Here is a 22,040-nt window from a genome sequence, read left to right on the forward strand (position 1 = left end):
TGCAGCCAGGACTGGAATACACATCTCATACGAACACAGCAGGTCAACACGATCCAGCGAGCCACAAGGGCTTAGTCACTCCCCAGAGTGAGGATGAGCCTGAGGATGTGCACCACAGCTGTCCTCGTGGATCTGCCCTTCCTGGTTCTACAGAAAGAAACACAACTTTGGGGAATCTGAGTTATTTATTTTTATTTTTTTTATTTCTGTGTATTTTAAGTGGAACCTGGAAGGAACAGAATGAATAGGGTTGTATAAAACTCCTTGTTTATACACCCCTGAAAGTGAATTCTTCCACACAACACGTAAAAGCTCCAGTAAGTAAAAACCAACTGAAGACAGTGCCATGGATGGAGATCTGTTTGTCTCAAGCTTCTGTTCCATAACCTCACAAAAACTAGACCATTAAAAAAAATTACTAGGTGAGATCTGGTCCACACATCCTCAGCTGCTGAAGAAAATTTAACAGGGGCGATGGTCTGGTACACGTTTTCTGGGGAGAAAAAGAAAAATCAGAAAATTCCCAGCATGCTGATGTCCACCAGCCCCTCCTCACCCACCCTTATTTTTAATCTTCAGTTAGCATTTTGTGTTCAGTGACAGCTTTATCTCACAGCACAAAAAACAGTACCACCTCAAAGCTAACACACCACCCCATGACACACTAAAAAAAATCTTCTGATTCAAAAAGCAGTGAAAACTACCTGGTAGCAGGCCCACAGGTCTGCCTATGAGTGGCAATTCTTCTCAAACCTTTTAAGAAATATGTTTATGTTTTAGCTGCAGATTCTATCTCAGAAGCAGCTGGACATTTCACTACAATTCTTGCCAAAAGAAAAAAGAAAGCAAGATCCCTTACATTTTGGTCAGCCACTTCTGCAGATGTTTCTTGGTGACCTAGGATTAACTAGGCAGTACTCAGGCACAGTAATTTAAGTTTGCTGATGGCTCTAAAGGCCTGATGATACTGCGAATGCAGTAAAATTATCTGATATGAACATCAGCATGGCACATGTCAGGTTCCCCTTCAAGTAAAGCATTTGTAGGCCAAGACTTTTCTGCACCCTAATTCTTCCACAGAAGGAGATTTACTCTACACCACCGTGACTGACCATGCAGATACTCTGATCATACCTTGGGGCTGCTTTAATGATGTCATCTACACGAAGAATCATTTCTGCTGCTTCAGCTGCACTCAGCAAAACTTGTCTCTTGACCTGGAAACTTTCTGTTACTCCCAAAAGTGACATGTCCCCAATGATGCCCTCCTTCATATCTGGAAGAAGAAATACATCAAGAGGTTTTGTTTTTTTAACTCAGCAGTTTTTTAAGGAAATCACAAGAAGCTGAGAGCGTAGCAACTCACCTGCTCAAAAGAACTATACTGATAGGAAAATAAATCAAGTCTTCTACCTCAAGACTCATGATTTAAGCCTAATGTTGCAATTACATAGAAACACTTGATGATAAAAACTTTACACACTGTGATGGGGAGACAAGATCCCAACAGGACATTAGCACTATGTCCTTAGGTACATTAACTTCAGGGCTCTTCTCCACAACTCTGTGGTTGTTGCTCGGTTGGGTTTTTTTTGGGGGGTGGGGGGAAAGGGTCCAAGGGAAGGATGTTTGGTTCTTCTGGTTCTGTTTTAGCTGGTTGCTGATTTTAAAACAATGTTTTTCTTTTTAAGCTTCCTATAACTAGACTCAGTGTAAGGGAAGTGGTTTTAGAGGTGAAAACCATCCATTTAAGAAACAAAGATTTTCACTCCATTGTCAAAAGCCTGGTAAAACAGAAAAGGAATGTAGTGCTGTACACCAAGTTCTACACAAAGCAAACAAATCAACATACTCAGTTCTCCCTGCTGAATATACGTGACAGACATACATGAACAACCTTAATGAGCCTAGAGGACCTGGCCAAACAGCAGTTCAAACACAGAATTAAAACTGATCCCCTTACCTAGTCCATAAGTAGTCTTCCCTTCACTATGAGCAGCTCTGAGCTGAGCAACCAAATCAGCACTGTCATAGCCAGCATTATCAGCTATTATTGTTGGGATCTAAGGGGATAAACACAGGTTGTTTTTAATTAACATAGGGACTGATCGTTAGCAAACATGAAACATACTTTGATATTTTAAAGAAGATGCTTCAGAAACATGCCAGATGATCTGTTCCTGTGACAAGTAAAAAACCCAAACTACCTTTCTAAGAATTTCAAGACTCTATTGTAAGAAAGTACCTACGAGCACAGAAGCATGCTAGCAGATTTGTACGCTCATTTTAAATGGACAGAAGTAAAAAAAGAATCTTGTAATTTTATCATTTCAGACTACAGCTGGAGAAATGTTTTCATTTAAAAGCACAAGTCTGCTGGTAAGCATTAACTACCTGACCATTCTGTTCACTGTTTCCATGACAGCAGTGCAAACCTGCATGTGCTGACTGAAGAGGTAATGCCAAGTATTACTATGCTCTTGAATTTAATTTTGTTGGGAGAAAGGTTTTCCCTAATTCAAATTGCAGAAAGTCAATTTTTTTCTCAAACTGACAGCCTGTTATCACAATTCTATTAATGTTTCTTGCAACACTCTCATTTCCTATTAAGATGCAATCTCCAATGCAAGACCAGAAACTTGTAGCTAGTACTAGAGTATGAATACACCCAAACAGCACTAGAGCATCAATGGAAGAGAAGGGCTGCTCTTTTCTAAATCAGCTGTCAACTGCACAAGCTGAGATTTTTATTTCTGCAGCATTTTTAACTAGCAGGTAAGGTGAGCAAGAAACAGAGGAGGGTCAGGATATGACCATTTACAATTCTGTAACAGGCAGAATTATTAAAACAGCAGTACTTTTTTCATAAGACAAAAAAACAATTTGCCCCCTTTGTTTATCCAAGCTGTGTTGCTAAACTTCATTTTTTTTTACTTTGGACAGCCAGAATTTTTAAAGTGAAGCAAATATCTGATGTCACAAGCTAGTAAACTTCATGGAACTTTGTCTCTTAGTCCACCAGTATGATTAAATAAACCTACCATTCGTAAAGCCTTAGCAAAGGACTCCATTGCAACAGACTCTTTGCCAGGTGTTCTGACAGCAAGTTCTGCAACAGCATTAGCCATCAGCATCTCTGAACAACCTATTCATTGAAGACACACAGATGTTACATATCTAACTTTCAGTAATAGGAATGTGCGACGTGTACAAATAATCTGATATTCACCTCCACCATACACAGTTCTTGTGTCCTTCACAGTCTGCGCCAGGACACACAGAGCATCATGCAGAGACCTTTCTGCTTCATCTAGAATCTGCTGTGTGGCTCCACGCAAAACTATGGTGCAAGCTTCACCTAGACAGCACAAATGTAAAAGGATTAAAAGGAGAAACCAGGACACAGAAATGGGCTGTCACAAAGCATTTACAATGCTTTTGCTATCGCTGCGGTCAAGTTCTCTATTACTTAATTTTGGGAGCAAAAGAAAGCATGATGACATTTCAAAGACAGAACAAAATTATGAGCACAGTGCTACTGCTTTGGTTCCACAACACCTTATTTAACTCAACAGAAAATTAGTATCACCTCAAAACTCCTTGAAAACTTAGAGCACTGGATTTACCAGAACAAGCTCTTAAGTATGACATATTGATACTTTTCTTGTCAACTGAATTTCCCAAAGCAGAAACCTTGGTTCCCATCCTTAAAAATTATTATATGTTTATTTATATAACGAAACATCCACAGTTTCAACCATGGAATTGTACAGGACTTTTACTGAAAAGCAAGGCCTTTATAGAAACAGTTATATAAATCATTACAGAATTCCTATGCCTCGCTGGAAACTGAACAGCATTAGCAGAGGGTTAACACAAATGTTACAATACACTGCTAGTGATAAAACACTTACCCATTGCTACTCCAGAGAAATGAATGAGTTTATCTTCTCCAATCATGACTTCTTCAATAAGCTTGCAGCTTCCTAGTTTTACTAGCTCAGGATGATCAAAGGTTGAAGCAATTTCACCACCTACAAGTGTAAGATCATAAAGAAATCAGAGCTTACAATGAAAACATCCTTTCAGGCAAGGTCTAACCAAGGGCAGTGGGCGGTGGGTGTGAAAAAATGGTCTTCATAATTGCCCCAAAATAAATTTAAATTAACCATACTGATAAGCCAAGACTTTCTCATTTCAGCATGTGGTACAGAAACCTTTAACCAATACTGAGAAATGCTTAAAACACCAATGTTTTGTTTCACATCACAAGGACTAAAATGCTTGTGAGTTGTTTATTCTGACAACAGAATAAACATGCATGTTTGCTAGCATTAAAATGTCAGTATGTTTCAAGTTGTCACAGTATTTACTGATTAAGTACTTATAAAATACTAAATGAAGTCTCTTATGCTTTAAAACTTGAGCTTGTGACAGTATTCATTTTGCCTGCCTGATGACGGCTGAGAACCAGCGGCCATCATTCTATTCTCCTGCACCCCAAGTCTCATTCCATGCTGTAGCAGCACAATCTGTAAACTGCCATATCATAAACAAAACAAGCGCTACAAAGACCAAAATGTCTTTGAACATGACATCGTTCTAGTTCTTGTTCCAGTTCTTTCCTCTTCCTATTAGGAAACTCCTTACATGTATGCATTCCCAATGTGTGCCCAATTATCCCACAGTAGCTTGCAGCACCACAAGAAAAACCAAGAGTTGTAGCAGAGTTTGTGTACATTAACAACTTGTCCTTTTTTCAGCTATACTACTCAAGCCAGTGTGATCTGATAAGGGCCATCTGCTCTGCATAGAAAGTCTGCTTTCAATTTGTTCCAGAATCTCAGCCATGATGTTCCTCTCAATCATGTATTTGCCTGTGTCAATGTGCCTACTGATAGTTACAAGCAATTGCTACTTCAGTTTTGCTAAGATAAGCAAGTCAGTGTCTTTTTCTTTCGCCTGCAAAGCAAATTCATCCTCATGATCACTTTCAAAATCAACTATGATGTCCCAGTTAACTATCTATGACTTCAGCAATGAGAATTATCTGCAGCATTCCAGAGGTTTCATTTTCATTAGTTACTAGAATCACATTTATACTGACCACTACTTAAAATATCCAGGTTGTTCAGGTTGAGATCCACCTCAAGTCAACAACTCAGGCCCACATTTTTAACAAAGGATGACTCTTTAGTCTTCTCTATCATTACAGTCAAACAACAGCCATTTAAACAAATCGTTATCACAGAACCAAGAACTGTTAGTATTAACTTGTAGACTTTTTCTTTCTGTGGCTAAGTTTCATCTTTTCCTTAGAAAACAAACATATCAAAATCTTATCAAGCAAGAACTGAAAATATTTTTAAAATATGGAAGAAAATTACTAACTGGCAATAAATTGCTAAATTATATCCCATGTTTTGCATTACGATCCTTTATTCACAGATGTTGAAGCAGTATGTTTAAGTAAGTTTAATGTTTACCAATGATGAAACAAATAACGTGCCCCTCCAAGTTTCATACAACAAAGCACTCTACACACCTGTGACAAGAGCCAGACGCTCTACACCAGCAAAGTCTGCATGTTCAATAGCCATGACACCAGCAGCTCCAAAGAGATGTTCAGGGTAGTTGTAGATCAGCTGTCTAAAATTAAAACACATCTCACCATCACATACAAGACAAACCTTTAAAAATAACACAGTAACAAAAGACACCAGATTCTCAGTTGCATGGACACAAGACAGATTTCTGAAAGCTACTGAAGCAGTCAATGGATGAGGCATCTGCTACACATGGAATGTTACACAACACAGAAGAAAACATACTAACAGGAAAACATGCAAAGCTAAGGAAAAAAAAATCAAACTATGATGTTTTTTGAAATATCCTTTCTCTGAAGAAACACTGCCACACTAAGCACAGGCAGCCACATGCTTTAAGGTCTAAGTCCTTTGATCCTACGTGCCTGCTGGACACTTAACTGCCTGTTCTAGCAGAGTGAACTAGAACAACATGGAAAGTAACGCAACTTTCCCTTTTTCCAAGAAATACGCACCTGTTAATAAAGCAATTTATCCCATGTTTAAGAATACGATCCACTTTCTCCTTCATTTTTTCTTTTTCTGCCTGTTCTATTTCTGCCACTTTTGCTGTGGAGTCCACTCTAACACGAGAGCCAAAAATCTGAATCAAAGACAAAAGAGCTCAGTCTCAAAATTCCATTTACAAAAACACAGTTTCTCAACAGCAGTTCTGTCACATACCTTAATCTTGTCAGTATCCATACCAGTATTTGCAATAAGAATCTTTGCATTTTCAATTCTTTTTGGCTGATTTACACCAATCTTCTTGTCAAGCAAAAAGCCTGTAGTAACAGAAAAGTCTTGTAAACTTTGAATTAAAAGTAGAGCAATTACTAGTTATTACAAAATCCCCCATCTTTAGTATTCAATTTAATAATAATGTAACAGTGCTTCCTATAACAAATTTACATAGATGTGTAACCTTTAGCAGCTTTATTTCTCAAGTGCATACACAGTCAACACTCAAAGACTTACCTTCATCTAAGTAGGAATCAGCCAAACTTCCACCAAGTTTCTTAATGACATGGATAGCCTCCAAATTACCAGAACCTTTCAACCTAAGAACAGCTTCCACAGCTAGCTTGACAAAGTGATCCTTATGGTGAGTAAGTAATTTTGATGAAAGAGTTGTTCCCGCAATGTTCATCAAGTCTTCACGGAACTTCACTTCATCATTACTAAAATAAAGACAGTTCAGTCAAAGTGGAAAGTCTGAAAGCCTTAACTACCACTAGATACGACCAGGAGTCTCTGCCCACTTCTTCTAGCCTGTATCTATATGTGCCATATTTTCTTTTGAGGAACGCGGCACAGAATCCCTCCTCTGTCCCAGAACACAACCTTCTATTTGAAATACAAGTTTTGTTAGGAGAATTTTTGCATTCAGCTTTAGAAAGTTTGTGCTCTCAAAGTGCTGGGCATGGGAAATAGTTATATTTTAAATATGAGTACAAAATCTGAAATAACACTCAGATCTTTGTGCCAGGGAGCAAATTACAGCTTGCATTTAATTTCTGCACATAAGGAATTTTAAAGCTTCTTTAACTCATTTGAAAAAATACCCAGTATTTTTTCTCAACTGTTAAAATTCAGGAACTCAGCCTTCACACTGCTATAATAAGAATGAAGAATGTACCAATGAACTGCAATTTGCATTGACGTTTTGATCTTGAGTAGTTTTTTACAAAGAGTTACAGCAAATGGACACTACTAACCCATGATCCACAGCTGCTTTCAAAAGTGCCTCTCTTGAAGCCTTTGTGGCTGCTCTCCAGCCTGCAATGATGGTTTGAGGATGAATCTTCCTCGCAATCAGTAATTCTGCCTCCTATTTAAATGAAATCAATAATTATTTCCCCCAAAAAAGTATAGTTACACTAACTACAAAAGACATGTTCATTTATGGATGCAACTTAAAGTGTAGTTGAAAAAAGCTATCTTCATTTTTCTGTGGAACTTGGTAAGCTGACATTCCTTAAGATGCTCTTAATTCTAGTCACTGGATCTGAGATGGTCAGACTTTCTGACACAGCTCTGCAAGGAAGAATTACTCATTTCTCTTTCATAGTACTTTCAGGTTTAGAGTATTGCAGCGTCAATTTTTCCATAAACATAAGTTCCATACAGAGTTTAAAGGAACAGTATGAATTCACATCTTGAACAAAGAACAGAATTTAGCAGGATTTTTTTTGCTATGGTAACGGATTTCAGAGGACTGAGCCTCACAACTAAGCAGTGCTACATGCTGCTCAGTGCAATAGCCAGGAAGTGACCTGTAAGAGTTGACTTAGAATACTTGAGAGTTTATAAAAAATAATATAAGGACCAATAATGTAAAATAATACCCCAAAAAAATGATGATGCAATACCTAAGGTTGTTTTTTTTCCCCCTACCAATTTCAAGAGCAAAAGAGCAAGCTATTCCTTTCTATGCTCTGGGAGCCCTTTCACAAACACAGGATAACACACCTCCTACTGGTGGCACCACAGAACATGTCACTGACAAACACTGAAAAAACAGAATACATCACCCTCAGTAGTTCAGCTGCCAACACTGTGACAGACGTAGTTCCATCGCCAACTTCATCATCTTGAACCTTTGACATATCTGAAGAAGGAAAACACAGCATTAATGCTATTTTTCTCATGCATTAATTTTGACAAGAAAAACAGACCTTACTCTTCGTGTAAAGAGGGAACTCTGAAAAAAAAAAAAAAAACAAACAGGAAAACAAGAGATGCAAATTAAATTCGGCATTCCTCAAACTCCTGCTCTTCATTTGCAACCTAGACACCATTTCAGCCTGGTGATGGTCAGGATCCTCCCCTCTGTTCCCCATCCTGATGATGGTTATCAAAAGAACAGCTGGATAGAAGCTCTAAGGTACAGATACAGGTTCAGAGACTATAATAACCAGGTCTACTGCATGAACTGCTGATAAAATGGGGCACCACAAAGACAAAATCTTTAGGATACCTGATACCCAAAAGCTCAGGCTCCTGCTTGTCACCAGTAGTGGACCACTGGCACAGTAGAACAGTCACTCACAATGGTAAACTCTCTACAGAAGTACAATGCTCACTGAGTGACAGATTTAAATCTGGGAGAAACAGACAGAACTTCTGCTGCTGCACAGATTTCTGTTCCAAATTTTATTACTGCAAAATGAGGAGTATAGAGCTGTCTTTTGTCCCTTCTGACTCCTGGGACAAAGCAGGGTTAAGAGAAAAGAAGATAAAAAAACAGTTTTGAAGAGCAGCACACACCATAATTTTACTTTTGCAGAATGCCACAACTCTTGCAGTACCCTGCCCTTCTTACTTCAGGACTTCTGCCCCTCCTCCCTTCAATTTTTCACAGTATTCCAAGAACACTTTTCTAAGAACAAATAAAAACACCACAATAGAGTTACAAATTAAGAAATATCAAGCCTTTAAGAACTCACCAACCAAGACCTTGGCAGCTGGGTTGTCAACTCCAATAGCTTTCAGGATGGTTGCACCATCGTTGGTAACTGTGACAGAGCTGTCTCTCCCGGAACTTAAAAGAATCTTGTCCTACAAGATGGGAGATTTAGTGTACTGCTTGAAAAGGCACTGTGACTACTAAAGCTAAATTAATGGGCATGGCTCCTGAGAGCATGCCGCTGACTTACCATGCCTTTAGGCCCCAGGGTGCTCTTGACCAGGTCACCAATGGCAATGGCACCAACAAAGGATGACTGAAATGAAAATAAGCATACCTCAGGGAACAATTTATTTCTACTCTAGTACAAGAATTATACACTATCCCATAGCTTTCCACACTTTCACCAACCCTTCCACCTTGTTCAGTGGTGGCTTAACTGAACTTAAGGCGAGTTTCCTAACTGCTAAATTTTGACAACCAGTTCAAATATACTTAAATCTCCCAGAAACCATAAGTCTGCCTCAAAGCCAGAAGAAATGCCACCCAATAAACACCAATCTTCTGAGCTTCAGTAGAGGTACATTGGTTTTGACAATGAAGATTTTCTCTAATTTTTAGTATAAACAAAACTCCCTTCTGCTCACAGACATGCAAGAAGAAAATCCAGTTAGAGACAGAAGCTCCATATCACGATATAGTGAAAGAATTTTTAGTAGTAGAAAAGACAAGGTTTAATTACCTCAAGTAGTACCAGTTTCCTAGAGAACTAAACTTACCAACCGAGCTGTTTCTGCCTTCTCTTCATCTGCACCTGCCTTGAAAATGTTCACAGGAGCAAGGGAAATGGATGCCTAAAACACAGTTAATGTAAGAATATTATTCTAGCTTCAGTAAAACTATGTGTTCTAAAAGCAAATCCCTGACCCTAACCACTTAAAACAATGCCATTTTAAATAAGATTACTTCCATACCCCATTTTGCTGTGGTAACAGGTATATTTCAGAAATAGTCAAGGTTCTTAAAAAAATCTGTGCTGCAATCTCAGAGCCCTGTGAGGGATGACAAGGCGGGCTGCAGCTGCTCGCAGACTGCAGCGCCCACAGGGCCCCGAGCAGCACATCCCCTCACGGCTGCTGCTCTGCCCTGCCCTACAGCCCGACGGCACACACACCAGCAGAACCAAAAGAAGTCTATTTACTGGCCATACTGAGCCTTTAGCATTTTAATATCCGAGCCGAACTCGCCTTCTTTTTTGTTTCATATCAATGCAAATTAATCATAGCAACACCCACTTTTAAGGACCAACATTTGCAGAGCACCCATGGCCTTAAATGAAGAAGGATCAAACACCCGAACACAGGTACCAGCACTCTCGGAGTCGCCCCGCCCCAGCTCCAGAACCTTCGGGGCCTCCCCGCCGCCCGCAGCCCCCGGCAGCACTGTGAGGGGAAACGCAGGGCGCGGCCTCCAGGCCTCGCGCGCCCGCCCGCCCGCGTGGAGCGCAGCCCCGCCCGGCCTCGCCGCTCCCTTCCCTGCCCGGCCCGGCCCGGCCCTGGGCCAAGCCGCCGCCGCCGCCCCGCCGCTCACCATGGTGCCGGTGCCGCCGGGACCCGCCGTCCGCCCTCCCTCAGCAGAAAAGCAGCGCCGCGCCGCAGCCCCACGAGCTCCTCCGGAATGGCGTCACAGCGGCGGCCGCTTCCGGCCCCGCGCGGCCTGCTGGGAGCCGCAGTCCGGCCCCGCGCCCTCAGCGGCCGCGGCGCCGCCTCGGGGGCCGGGGTGCGCTCTGGGCCTGCGAGCCCGGCTAGGGAGAAATTCCTTACGCGGGGCGGAGAGGCACTGGAACAGTTTGCCCAGAGAAAGCGTGCGTGCCCTGTCCCTGGCAGTGTCCAGGGCCAGGCTGGATGGGACTCTGAGCAGCCTGGTCGAGTGGAAGGTGTCCCTGCCCACGGGCACGGGTTTGGGGCTAAATGATTGTTAAGGTCCCTTCCAACTCAAAGCTATGCTATGATTCTGCGGTTCTCTGGTATTCCTGGAGGTCAATTTTCAGACAGGCCGAAAGCATTTTTAGTTAGTGCTTGTGGTCTCCAGCGCGCTTGCCAGCCCATCCCCAGTGGCTGCCCTGAGGCCACACTGCAGTTACGAGCCCTGAGCAGATGCCCAGCGCAGTCCCACCGATACACTGCAATTCAATGCAGAAAAATTGGTGACTATTCCCCTGGAAGCTTTAAACCTTAAACTTAAACCTTGCTTTGTCACTGCTTTTCCTCTACACAAAAAGCCTGTTACCTGGTCATATAAAAAACAAACACAAAAACAAACAAAACCAACCACCAACCCGTATTATTTTGTATGACTCATCTTCAAGAATTAATTCCAGCTGGTATCCCTCTTCTTGCTGCTAGGTACTAAACTCTTGGGATATATGGAAAGTTGTTCTAGATTCAAACTGGCCAGAGACAGAAATCCATCCCAATGGAGACAGCAAAAAAGAACATGACTAAAACTCTGCCAACTCACATCTGTATTGCTAATTTTGTCAATACCTGGTTAGTATTAGTTCTTGAGTATGTTAGGCCCGTCGTCCTCTTTTCTTCAGAGTTACGTGCACTTCCTTCCACAACCCAGTTCTGAAACTAGACTACTGATTTAATTTAAATATCTTTAGTTTTCGTCACAGTTACACCAAAAACTATTTAAGTTTTGGCTAGGGAAAATAATACAACTAAAACAATGTAAACAGCTTCTCCCAGAATCACAGCTTTCATAAAGATATGCACACTGAAGTAATAATTCATTTTAATTCATGTTTGCTGCTACTGTGGTGAGTTGGGAGAAAAAAATATTTTAAAGTGCTTCAGACTTATCCAAGTGATGGCCTTTGAAAGATCCAATAGTCACAGAAAAACTACAGCAAACTAGTAAATGGGGTTTAAGGGGCTTTTGACCATTGCTAAGCAAAGGTGTGACAGAAAACCAGCAGAAATGAAACAAGATCTTGGAGATGAATTTACAGACTTCAGATCACCATGATCAATTTTGGGAGCTTTTTTACTACTGAGTAGTGAGTGGAATAGGGAGGAGGGCAGAGAGAGGTACAGGAAGCAATGATTTAAAGAAAAGCAAAACAGATTATACAAACAAAACACAATACAGTGACACTAACACTGCAAACTACTGAAGCAACCCACAGACAACTCTTAATGTAAAATCAATAGTTTATTGCCATGCTACAATTTTTTTTTTTTTTTTCCAAATGAAGTTGGCACTGGTAAGGGGAAAAATGTACATAACACATTTTTTTAAAAAATGCACATTTGGTAAGCTTTCTCTATAACAACAGCTTAAAAGAAGTGAAATTATTTTTTAAGATTAATGTGGAATGGCATAAAAATACACTCTTTCTGCATAGTATAAGAAATACGGAATGTTTGTAAAAACAAATTCATTGAACAGGGAAAATTACTTGAAGTTTTATAAACAATTTGGCAATGGTACTCCCACTGTTTAGACTTTTTTATATAAAAGAAATAAAAATCTAGAAAGCTACCTTTATACAAAGTTGCTATATTTATGCCTTTAAGTAGGAAAAAACATTTTATAATGCAAATTAGGACATACAATAATCTTACAATATGATACAATGTAATGACAAGAAAGGAACATACAACACAAGGTTTTGGCCTTTGTAGAAATGTCTATTTCTGCATTTAATGAATGCATTTGTGGCACACTGGTGACTGCTGTATCTGTACTAGCAGTCAGCGCTGGCGCGGTGCGCAGCTGGCCTGCGGTGTGGCTGGCGTGCAGACTGCTTTCCAGGAGACCAAAGGTGATGCTGCAGTGAAGCGAGATGTGAAAAAGGCAACGTGCCTGCTGGTTGAGCCATCTGGACTGTGGGACACCATACAACACTCTTTCCTCTCATACCAGAGCATTTCTTATACATTCAGTTATTGAGTACCAAAGTCTTACAAGTGAGAACATCCGTGTTTGCGATTTGGCAAAATTTCAAAATACAAAGTTAGTACCAAATATATAATATATTATATATAAAATGTGGGTGTATGATATACACACATATTCCAATGCAAAAAAACCTGCATTATTATGGAGTTAAATTCACTGACATCCATTCCTAAATAACATTATCATTAAAAAACAGGTGTAATCCTGATCTTTCACACATTTTAGAATCACTTCCTCTTTCATACACAACAGTTAAAGCAATATATATGCAACTATGACTAAGAAATCAAAATTCCCATAATTATCTGAACTCTGACCACAACAAATAGGATTTGGTTTTCAGTACATGTAATTAAATATATTTATATTTTTACATCTTTTTAGACCATTCCTGAAGAACTTGACCAAGCATGTCCTCAGGTGTAACAGAGCTGTTACGCCCGCAGTACTTGATCTTGCAGGAACACATCCAGTAGCCCTTGAAGTCAACAGGAATTATTTCTTCGTCTTCAAAGGACACTGCATGCAGACCGAACAAGCTCTGGAAGGGTCACCTTGCTAACAAGGAAAATTTGATGACATCAAAGTCCTTGTCAGACTTCCTTTCAAGTGCCAGGGGGAAGGAGCAGAGCAAAGGACACTCTGGGCTGTCTGGGTCACTTGGCAGGCGGTGCTGGGAACAGCCATACACGGCACAGCCCCAGCACCAGGGAATGGCAGGGTGAGCTTCACGGCACCTTTCATACTAAGGCTTCTCATGGAAAGCAGGCAGCTGCTTCCCCCACACTCCTCACTTGGCAATTCAGTCACTACAGGTCTCAGACAGGAGCTCTGGCTGGGACCCCAAGGCATTTAGTACTTTGTAGACACAGAGGAAGACGGTCCCTGTTCTGAAGGGCTTGAGACTAGTTTTTAATCATAGTTTTTACATAATCTTCTTTCTATATATACATATTTGCTACATAAAATAGAATTACACCAAAGTAATGGATATAGTGGAAAACATTGTTACAATATATGTATATTACCACACTAAATAATCACTAAAACTGCAAGAAAAATTTCAAAAATGCCCTTCATAATGTATAAAAATATAGAAATGTCCAACACTTGTTTCATCAACCTTATTTCTCATATTCTATTTCTACCTGTACACCTACATACTTCCAAACAAAATACTGCGTTAATCTGGAGTAAACACCGTGTTAGGAAATATCCTCATAAGACATCTGATAAGACTTACTCACATACCTTACAGCACAGCACAAGAAATAATGTATACATGGTCAGAGTTTCAGATGCTAAGTTGCTCTTTTTTTTTTCTTCTTATTCACTCATCTTGTCCAAAAGAGGAAGTAATTCCTAAAGATCGTGAAAGAACCTCAACATGACTTCCTTTTTTCATAATCTTCTGTACGAAGGACATCAGCAAACCTGACTCCATCTTAACGCAGTTTTTTGTGGTGGAATTTCTTCTGGATTTTTTTTCTTGGAGTGTATATGAATTAAAAATAAAGATATAATAAATGAACTTAGGTTTATATTAAGTAAATACTGTCAAATATAAATGCCTGAATTGCTACCTCAAGGAAGAGATGGGAAAGATCATGTCATTAAATTCCAAAAATACCTAGCTCTATGTATCACAATGAAGGACCAGACTTCTTTAGGGGAAATAGGAGAATTTCAGATTTAAGTCCACTACTAGCTCCTACTCCATTAGTTTCATCTTATTTGCAGCCATTAAATAAATTAGTACAGTGCAGAAATGGAATTTCATCATTGATCTCACCTTACATGAAGCGAGGAATACTGCTTAAAAATAGACATCCAAATCAGATACATCATTGTATGCTCAAACTAGTAACTGACATGAATCAGAATTTCCACTTTTACTTCACTGACAGTGAATAAGAACAATCTGCTCTCTCTTGAATCTCTCTCATTGAGAAGCGGAGAAATATAAAACAAAAACAGTCAGATTTTGAGCCAATACATGGTGTTACAAAACCAGCAAAATCAGCTGCTGATCCGTCACCTATAAAAAGCAGCCCTGTTTTGACATTGGTTTGGACTTTGTACACTTTACACATTTCCATGATCCTTTTTACACCCAAGCCCTAGTCAGAGGTGCAAACACACACAAATATCCAAACATCGGGTGGGGGGGGTGGTTGGGGGAAGAACATTTCATCAATTTATTATATGAACTTTCTTTCTTCAACACTTATATTTTCTATAAAAGCTCTGAAGACTTTAACAGGAATAGTGCTTCAATGCACATCATCAGATTCAACCCCTGTTAAATGTAGAACATAATTATTGGGGGAAACAAAAGATGTTCTAATGAGTGTCATGGTTTTCAGAATGCTCTTTTTCAATATTGTTTTAGGAACTTAGCAAAAAACACCACAAAAATTAAAACAATTGGTCCTCCTTCTGACATGATTTTGAGGAAAAGATTATTTTCCTGATATAACAATGGAATAAATTCTCATTCCCTGTATTTCTAGCACAATATTATGTACTTTTGGTCACTTTTTTGTGTTCTTGAACAACTCCATTTCCTTGTTTAAAAGATACAGTAATGTATGTCTTTCCCAAATCATTGCACTAAAGGAATATCTACAGTTAAAGGTTTCCCCTTGTCAAATGTGTTTGAAGGGCAGCAACCAACTGCACATTATGGATGAAAAGTAGAATTGGATGGAGATACTACCATTTTTACAGGACCTAGTTTATGTAAACTTAACATGCCACATTTACTAAAGAAAATGGTTACATATTTCTACTTTCTCAGTCTATACACCTGTGGGTCCAAAATAAATATGATCTAAATAGCATGAAGAGATTTCAGCTGAAAACTGAATCCTAGATTACAGACACTAAATCTAACATCACAGCCTTTAAAAGAGACTGAATTGAAAAAATATTTACCAAGTCTCAAAGGGTAAAGTGCATTGCAACTGCATCTACTTCAAGGGGCAGAAAATAAGGAATGCTAAAGATGAGTAGTGTGAGTGACAGGGACTACCCAGCATGTTTGCAGCGTACACAAAACGAGAAAGCATTATCCCACCTGTGAAACGTAACAGGTTAAAAAAGTAGTCCTGGAAAATATGTCATCAGACTTCTTAATATAATTAAGGCTACAGAAGGTTGAAATTTCAGTATGTTCTCAATTCTGGGGACCAGAGCTAAGAAAACATTGTGAAACTTGCAACAATGTAAAAAATTTGCTCAGACCATGCTTTTTATCCGAGACTATTTAAAATAAATGCATAGGACAGTGCACTGGAGCTAAGGAGGGATATGGCTGGTTGCTGAAATTTCAGCAGGTCACTTAGGATCTACCCAAAGCCTCTGCTTCCCTATTTAGTAGTTAAGAATATTATTACTTCCCTGCCTCACAGGTGTGTTTTAAGGGTCCAGTTAATTAGTCCAAACTATACAGATGAGGACCATATATTGCTAAGCAGCTAGCTAGATCAGACAGGTTTGCCTCAAAATATGCAGCTCACAAATTCAAGTGAGCTATACGCTAAGAACAAGAATCACACCAATATTATTAACCCAGTAAGTATTTTGCAATACATGGTAATTTCTCTTCAGTACAGACCAGGAGGTCCATAAGGTGAGGCAATGGCAAAGATGTGAGGGAGCAGTTACAGAATCACAGAATCAGGAGGCTTGGAAAAGACCTCTGAGACCACTGAAGCCAACCTCTGACCAAGCACCTCCTTGTCAACAAGACCATGGCACCAACTGCCATGTCCAGTCTTTCCTTGAACACCTCCAGGGACAGTGACTCCACCACCTCCCTGGGCAGCACACTCCAATGCCTAATCAGCCTTTCTGTGAAGAATTTCTTGCTAACATCTACCCAGCACAGCTTAAGCCCATGTCCTCTTGTCCTGTTGCTGGCTGACTGGGAGAAGAGACCAACACCCCACCTGGCTACAACCTTTAAAATACCTAGCTCTAGGTAGTCTTTACTTTCTTGAGTACCAAGGTCTCCTCACAAGTCAGCAAGTCTATCACAAGAGTATGCAGAAACTGACCATGAAATAATTAATAAGGCTTTTTATAAAAAATCTCTTTTAAGTTCCTCACAATGGTCTCAATGACTCCCATCTCTTACTTCAGCAAATTATGTTCTTTGTCCATCTGGTATTTCAGTACCATACAGTCTGTAAAGAACTGCATGGTACTGATAATGAAAGCCAGAGTGAAAAGGTGGCTTGATGCCACCTATTGGTATGGCAAGAGACATATATTTCAGGTGCTGCTACTACTGCTTCACTACTAAATGAAAGACTAAAGAAAAAAGTTGTAGGAACAGAAATACACACCAATTTAAAAGACAGAAAATAACTGTAGTTTGGTTTTTATAAAACTTCAATTCAAATATTGCATGGAGACCCTTAATGCTTTTACGATCTCCAAATGGCTTTTCTTACACGTTTTTCCTCACAGTTCAAGGGTTATTTTAACATCTCACCAGTTCACACAAGTGTCAGTTCCTTTGCAATCACAGGCTCAAGAGCAATCTCTTCTGCTGCTAGTACCAAGGTGCACCTGCAATACTGCCAGAATTCTAAGATTATTCAGAGTATTAATAAACAAAACAGAAAAAAAAAAAAGTCTAAGGGTGCCTCTGGCATATTCAAGGAACAACATTCTACCTGGATGTACCTGTAACACTGAGCAGCCATCATTGTAACCAAATTCACCAACTGCAAAAGGAAAACAAGTATGCTCATAGATAATACTACCTTCAGATAATTTACTACGTATCTTTTTAAATTAAGTACACTATCACCTATGGATGCACATTGCTAGAACGTACAATTTCCTAAAAAGATCTATCAAGTCCAGTACCCTGCCTCCCATGTAACCTGTGTTTGATGCTTTAGAGGAAGACAATAACTGCATAATAAACCTTTCCAGTTGTGCAATAATGCATGCTGCTGGAGAGCTGGGATATTTCTGTCAGGCATAAAAAAGTAGAACACTGGACAAAGACAACCATTTGACCTTCAAGAGCCTTGCTTTGTCAAATGTAGAGAGTAAGACAAATACATAGATGATCCTGAACAATTAAAGCTATGTACAAAATTTTGACTTTTAAAACAAGACATGACGGAACAAATAAAAAGGAAACACACAAATGCAAAGAAAAGAAGGCACACTGAACTAAGAAATGACAAGAGAGCCTTAATTCATACAGCCCACCTGTGAATTCCTTCACAAAAAACCCCAAAACTCTAATGAGATAAAAATTTTGTCAGATTTCAGAGGGAATTTGATATGTCACTTGGAATTCTATTCCAATGGAAGGAGCTTAAGGTTGGTTTTAGATGTGTTTATAGCTCTGATCAATAGCCATCAATGAGACCTCTCAAATATTACACAAGTTAAGAAAACTGTCAGGAATTAGGCCTTCTTGCCCACAGACAAAAAAGGTGTGGTGTTTATATTCCTTGAGATGAACCAATACATCCTGTGTATGTCAAACTGAGTGAATTAACATATTACACACAATTCATTCTGGAGGAACCACTTCAATGAGGAATGAACGTCAGATATGTATATTGAAAGATTAAGTCTACCTGCTAATAATGCACATATCAAGAGGCTTTAAAAAGTGTTATAAATGCCATTAATGAGTATAGGCACCAGACCAGAATATTTATAAATTCAAAACTGGCATGTCACTCAGACTCTAATCAATTAAAGAGGCACTGTGAAAGGTGGTGATGCTGCTATGCAGTAATTACTTCTACTGTAGAATGAAATAGTGTTACCTAAAATGAATACTTGCTTTACATTAATTCCCTTTAGTAAGACAAGTACATGAAGTATGCAGAAAAAGTTGTGTTAGTCTATAAAAGGCGTTAGTGTTAAGAAATGCAAAGTACTCGCATCTTCAATTTTATAAACTTCACAAAAGGTGCAAATGATTCAATGCTCCCCAGGCTCACATAGGCAGGTCAGTACTGTTATGTCTAGTTTTCCTAGAAGTACCATCATCTCGGGGCAGTGCTTTTTGCAAGCTTGACATAGCAGCAGTTCTTTCAATGTCTATCACAGCATACAGCTCTGTGCGCCTGGTTGGAGTTTGCGGAAGTGGAGTGGTGGGGGTTTTTGGAGTCTGAGGGTTGTCAGAGTCACTACCACCTTCCAAGTCAACCTGTATATAGTTGAGCTGCCTGTGTTCTAAACTGGGACGCCTAATGTCAAAGTTAAAGACTGTTGGGGTACAGTCCCGACGTCGTGTAAATTCTACTTTATGAGCACTTGCTGGTACTGTTACATTCTCTGTATTGACATAGTTATGCATTAGATCTAGGTTATTGTGGTAGCCATTCAGAGACGGGGTCTTTGGTCCTAAACTGTCATCTTCATCTCTGCTCAGCTTCCGGGCTTCCCAAACAGGAGGCAAGGATGGCAAGTTCTCGTAGTTCAGCAGCGCAGTTCTCCTCTGAGCAGAGTTGTTAATGTTCTGGGTGTCTGAGGTACTGGTTGATGTCAAGCGACCTCTCCTGACCCCTGAGGCACTAGGAATTGATAACCTATTTATATTTTCATACACCAATTTATTACCAGATGGTGTCTCTCTACGTTCATCACTGTCGTACCCAGTGTCCCATTCAGTGTTGTTTGTGCTGCTGCCACTAACTTGATCTCTCCCAAGTTGTTCCAGTTTCTCTCTTTCCATTAACTGCCTTTGAACAGGTGTTGGTCCTAAAACAAACTTCACTCCTTCAGGCTCCAGGAGAACCTGAGCATCTCTGTCATCAGTACACATCTGATCTTCTTTCACTTTAATTGTTTCAGTGTTTGAAAGCTTTGATTCCAGTGGCACATGCACACTTGATCGATTCTTTCTTTCCTCTTGTACTCCAGTAGTGTTTACGTAAGTGTGCACCTACAACAGAAAGAAAAAAAAGAAATTCAAACACTATTGTGACTTCTCCCCACCAAATTTATTAGTTTCTTAACTCCCCACTTTTCTAACCAAAATATCTGAAAAGCAAAACTTGTGCTGGTAGGTGTTTAAGAGCAAAAGTCACCTCTCTTGCATTTTGTTGAACTGTAGTCAATTTTAGGTTTTTTCCCTGAAATTTTGTTATTAGTTATTAATGTTCCTCTAATGAAAAAAGAGAATTTATATCTTACACTGATAATTATTTTTATTTGATGTTTTATCTCAGTTATGCTGTAGTTCTAGAATTTGGCTCTAATCAAGGCCACCTTGGGCTGCTCCAACTTAGCTCGTAACTTTACCTGGGCAGATCACTACTGAGATCACACAGAGCTCTACTTTGTTGTCCCTTACCAGTGACCAACAATTACTTTGGCTAAGTTTATGTTTGTAACTTCCACTGCAAGGAAACCACTGTCCCTACAAGGGAAAAAAACACCCAACCAAAAAGAAAACTACAGATAGACCTAAGAAAACATTTGGTCTCTTGCCATGTACTACTCCAGGAACAAAAAGAGAGATTCAGTCTACAGGAAGAACTATCCATTCTTTCTTCAAGAGCCAACAGCCTCCTAAGAACAGAAACTTGTAGAAAAATATACAATTCCGTATGAAGTGTGGCACTCAGAATTAAACAGAAGCAGGAGTTGGCACTGTATGTCACTAAGAAAGGCAGAGATACCATCCTAGGTTATATCCCTCCAATTTCCACAGTGGATCAATACAAGGCTGAATGGGAAAAACTGGATTCCTTCTCTAAATTTTAATTCTACGTCTGGATACTCAAACAGCAAAAGTAGTATTTTACAGCAGCAGTCATGTAGCTTGCCAATCTCTCTGTCAGCTGAGGTGTCATTTACCAGATTACTTGACTCTTCCACTGATTTTTTAAACTCACTCACTATTCAGTAACTCCAATGATAACACCTGAGCTCTTCTGTAAGGGCTCCTAACAAATCCTTTCCCACAAGACAGTTCACAGCACTCTGCTCTGGCTACCTTCTCTGGTTTCCAACACTGTTTCTTGTCACACATGAAAGTCGTCCTAAACCACATGATATTTTTAAACTTGACTATCATTTTCATCAGCAACCTGAATGATGAGAGAGAAGATACCCTGACAGTTTACAGTCTATCCAGACTGGCAGGGTTTCCACTGAGAGGGACCTCTACAGCCTGGAGAACTGACCTCATAGAAACCTTATCAAGTCCAGCAACAGCAAACAGAAAATCCAGTGCTTGGTATGAAACAACACCAACAGTACAGGCTAGATACCAACTGATTGAAAACAGCCTTGCAGCAAAACTTCAGGGGTCCAGGTGGATGGTAAGTTGAATGTGAGTCAGCAGTCTGCTCTTGCAGCAATGAAAACCAAACATGTACCGGTTTGTGCTAGCAATAGCACAGCCAGCAAGTTAAGGAAAGTCACTATTACCATTAATTCAGCTCTCACAAGACTGAGCCTGAGCTCCAGAGTACGTGACAGACAGCACCATACTGACGCTAGTCCAGTGGAGGGCCATGACTAGAGAGGAGCTGGAGCACATGACATACAAGGAGAAGCTGAGGACACCATCTTTGTTCCATTTTAAGAGAATGCAGGGAACCACCTAATAGGTATTTTCAACTACCTAACAGATAAAGGAAAGACACAGCCAGACCTTTTTTGAGGATGTTCAGCAAAAGGCCAACACCAGATGTAACAGGCAAAAATCTGGTAACACATTAGACAAAAATGATTTCACAACAGAAGTGGTGAAACACTAGAACACATGCCTCAGATTCTGAGGAATCCCTTTGCCTGCAGTATTCAAAACATGACCAGGACAATGCTCTGTGCAGCTGTCTCTAACTCAAAACTTTGACAGAGAGGACTGGAGGTCCTTTCTAACGTAAATTATTCCATTACTTCTATTTGGCAAATAGAAGACTTACATATAAAGAAGCTTTTTGACCAGGATCTCTCATTATAATGTAAAATTACTCATGTTTAAAAATAGCTACTGAAATTTTTGGAAATAGTATAATGTAAACACATACCTTCTGTATCTTTATTTTTATATAAAATATAAATTCCTCAGCAAGCCA

General features: G+C 39.7%; 2 protein-coding genes across 6 annotated transcripts in view; both read right to left on the reverse strand.

Annotated features, from left to right (window-relative positions):
* Positions 1-162: 162 nt before the first annotated feature.
* CCT2 (chaperonin containing TCP1 subunit 2) lies at positions 163-10,702 on the reverse strand. The gene is made up of 16 exons (XM_041411272.1): positions 10,585-10,702; positions 9,774-9,848; positions 9,245-9,310; positions 9,035-9,146; positions 8,120-8,196; positions 7,304-7,416; positions 6,564-6,766; positions 6,270-6,370; positions 6,062-6,189; positions 5,546-5,649; positions 3,915-4,034; positions 3,230-3,358; positions 3,042-3,145; positions 1,964-2,063; positions 1,135-1,276; positions 163-493 (listed from the first exon to the last, which is right to left on the reverse strand). Exons 1-16 carry the CDS (start codon positions 10,585-10,587, stop codon positions 463-465), a joined length of 1,608 nt encoding a protein of 535 aa, XP_041267206.1. The 5' UTR covers positions 10,588-10,702; the 3' UTR covers positions 163-462.
* Positions 10,703-12,194: 1,492 nt separating this feature from the next.
* FRS2 (fibroblast growth factor receptor substrate 2) overlaps positions 12,195-22,040 on the reverse strand; it is a 51,648-nt gene continuing 41,802 nt past the window's right edge. For all 5 annotated transcript variants that reach the window (XM_041411300.1, XM_041411301.1, XM_041411305.1 and 2 more), the window contains one exon: positions 12,195-19,894. In XM_041411300.1, coding sequence (XP_041267234.1) covers positions 18,944-19,894 — 951 coding nt within the window. In that variant the 3' untranslated portion in view covers positions 12,195-18,943. The remainder of the gene's footprint in view (positions 19,895-22,040) is intronic.

The sequence above is a fragment of the Onychostruthus taczanowskii genome, unplaced genomic scaffold (genome assembly GCF_017590055.1).
Source record: "Onychostruthus taczanowskii isolate IOZ18803 unplaced genomic scaffold, ASM1759005v1 scaffold35, whole genome shotgun sequence".
Classification (NCBI taxonomy): Eukaryota; Metazoa; Chordata; class Aves; order Passeriformes; family Passeridae; genus Onychostruthus; species Onychostruthus taczanowskii.

What these genes read in the sequence shown, in the direction of transcription:
- CCT2 (XM_041411272.1), bottom strand. An exon ending in AAAGCAGCTGTGGATCATGG is followed by an intron (nt 6,767 to 7,303) that starts GTTAGTAGTGTC and finishes TCTTTATTTTAG; the next exon opens with TAATGATGAAGTGAAGTTCC. An exon ending in GAAGACTACTTATGGACTAG is followed by an intron (nt 1,277 to 1,963) that starts GTAAGGGGATCA and finishes TTCTTCTTCCAG; the next exon opens with ATATGAAGGAGGGCATCATT.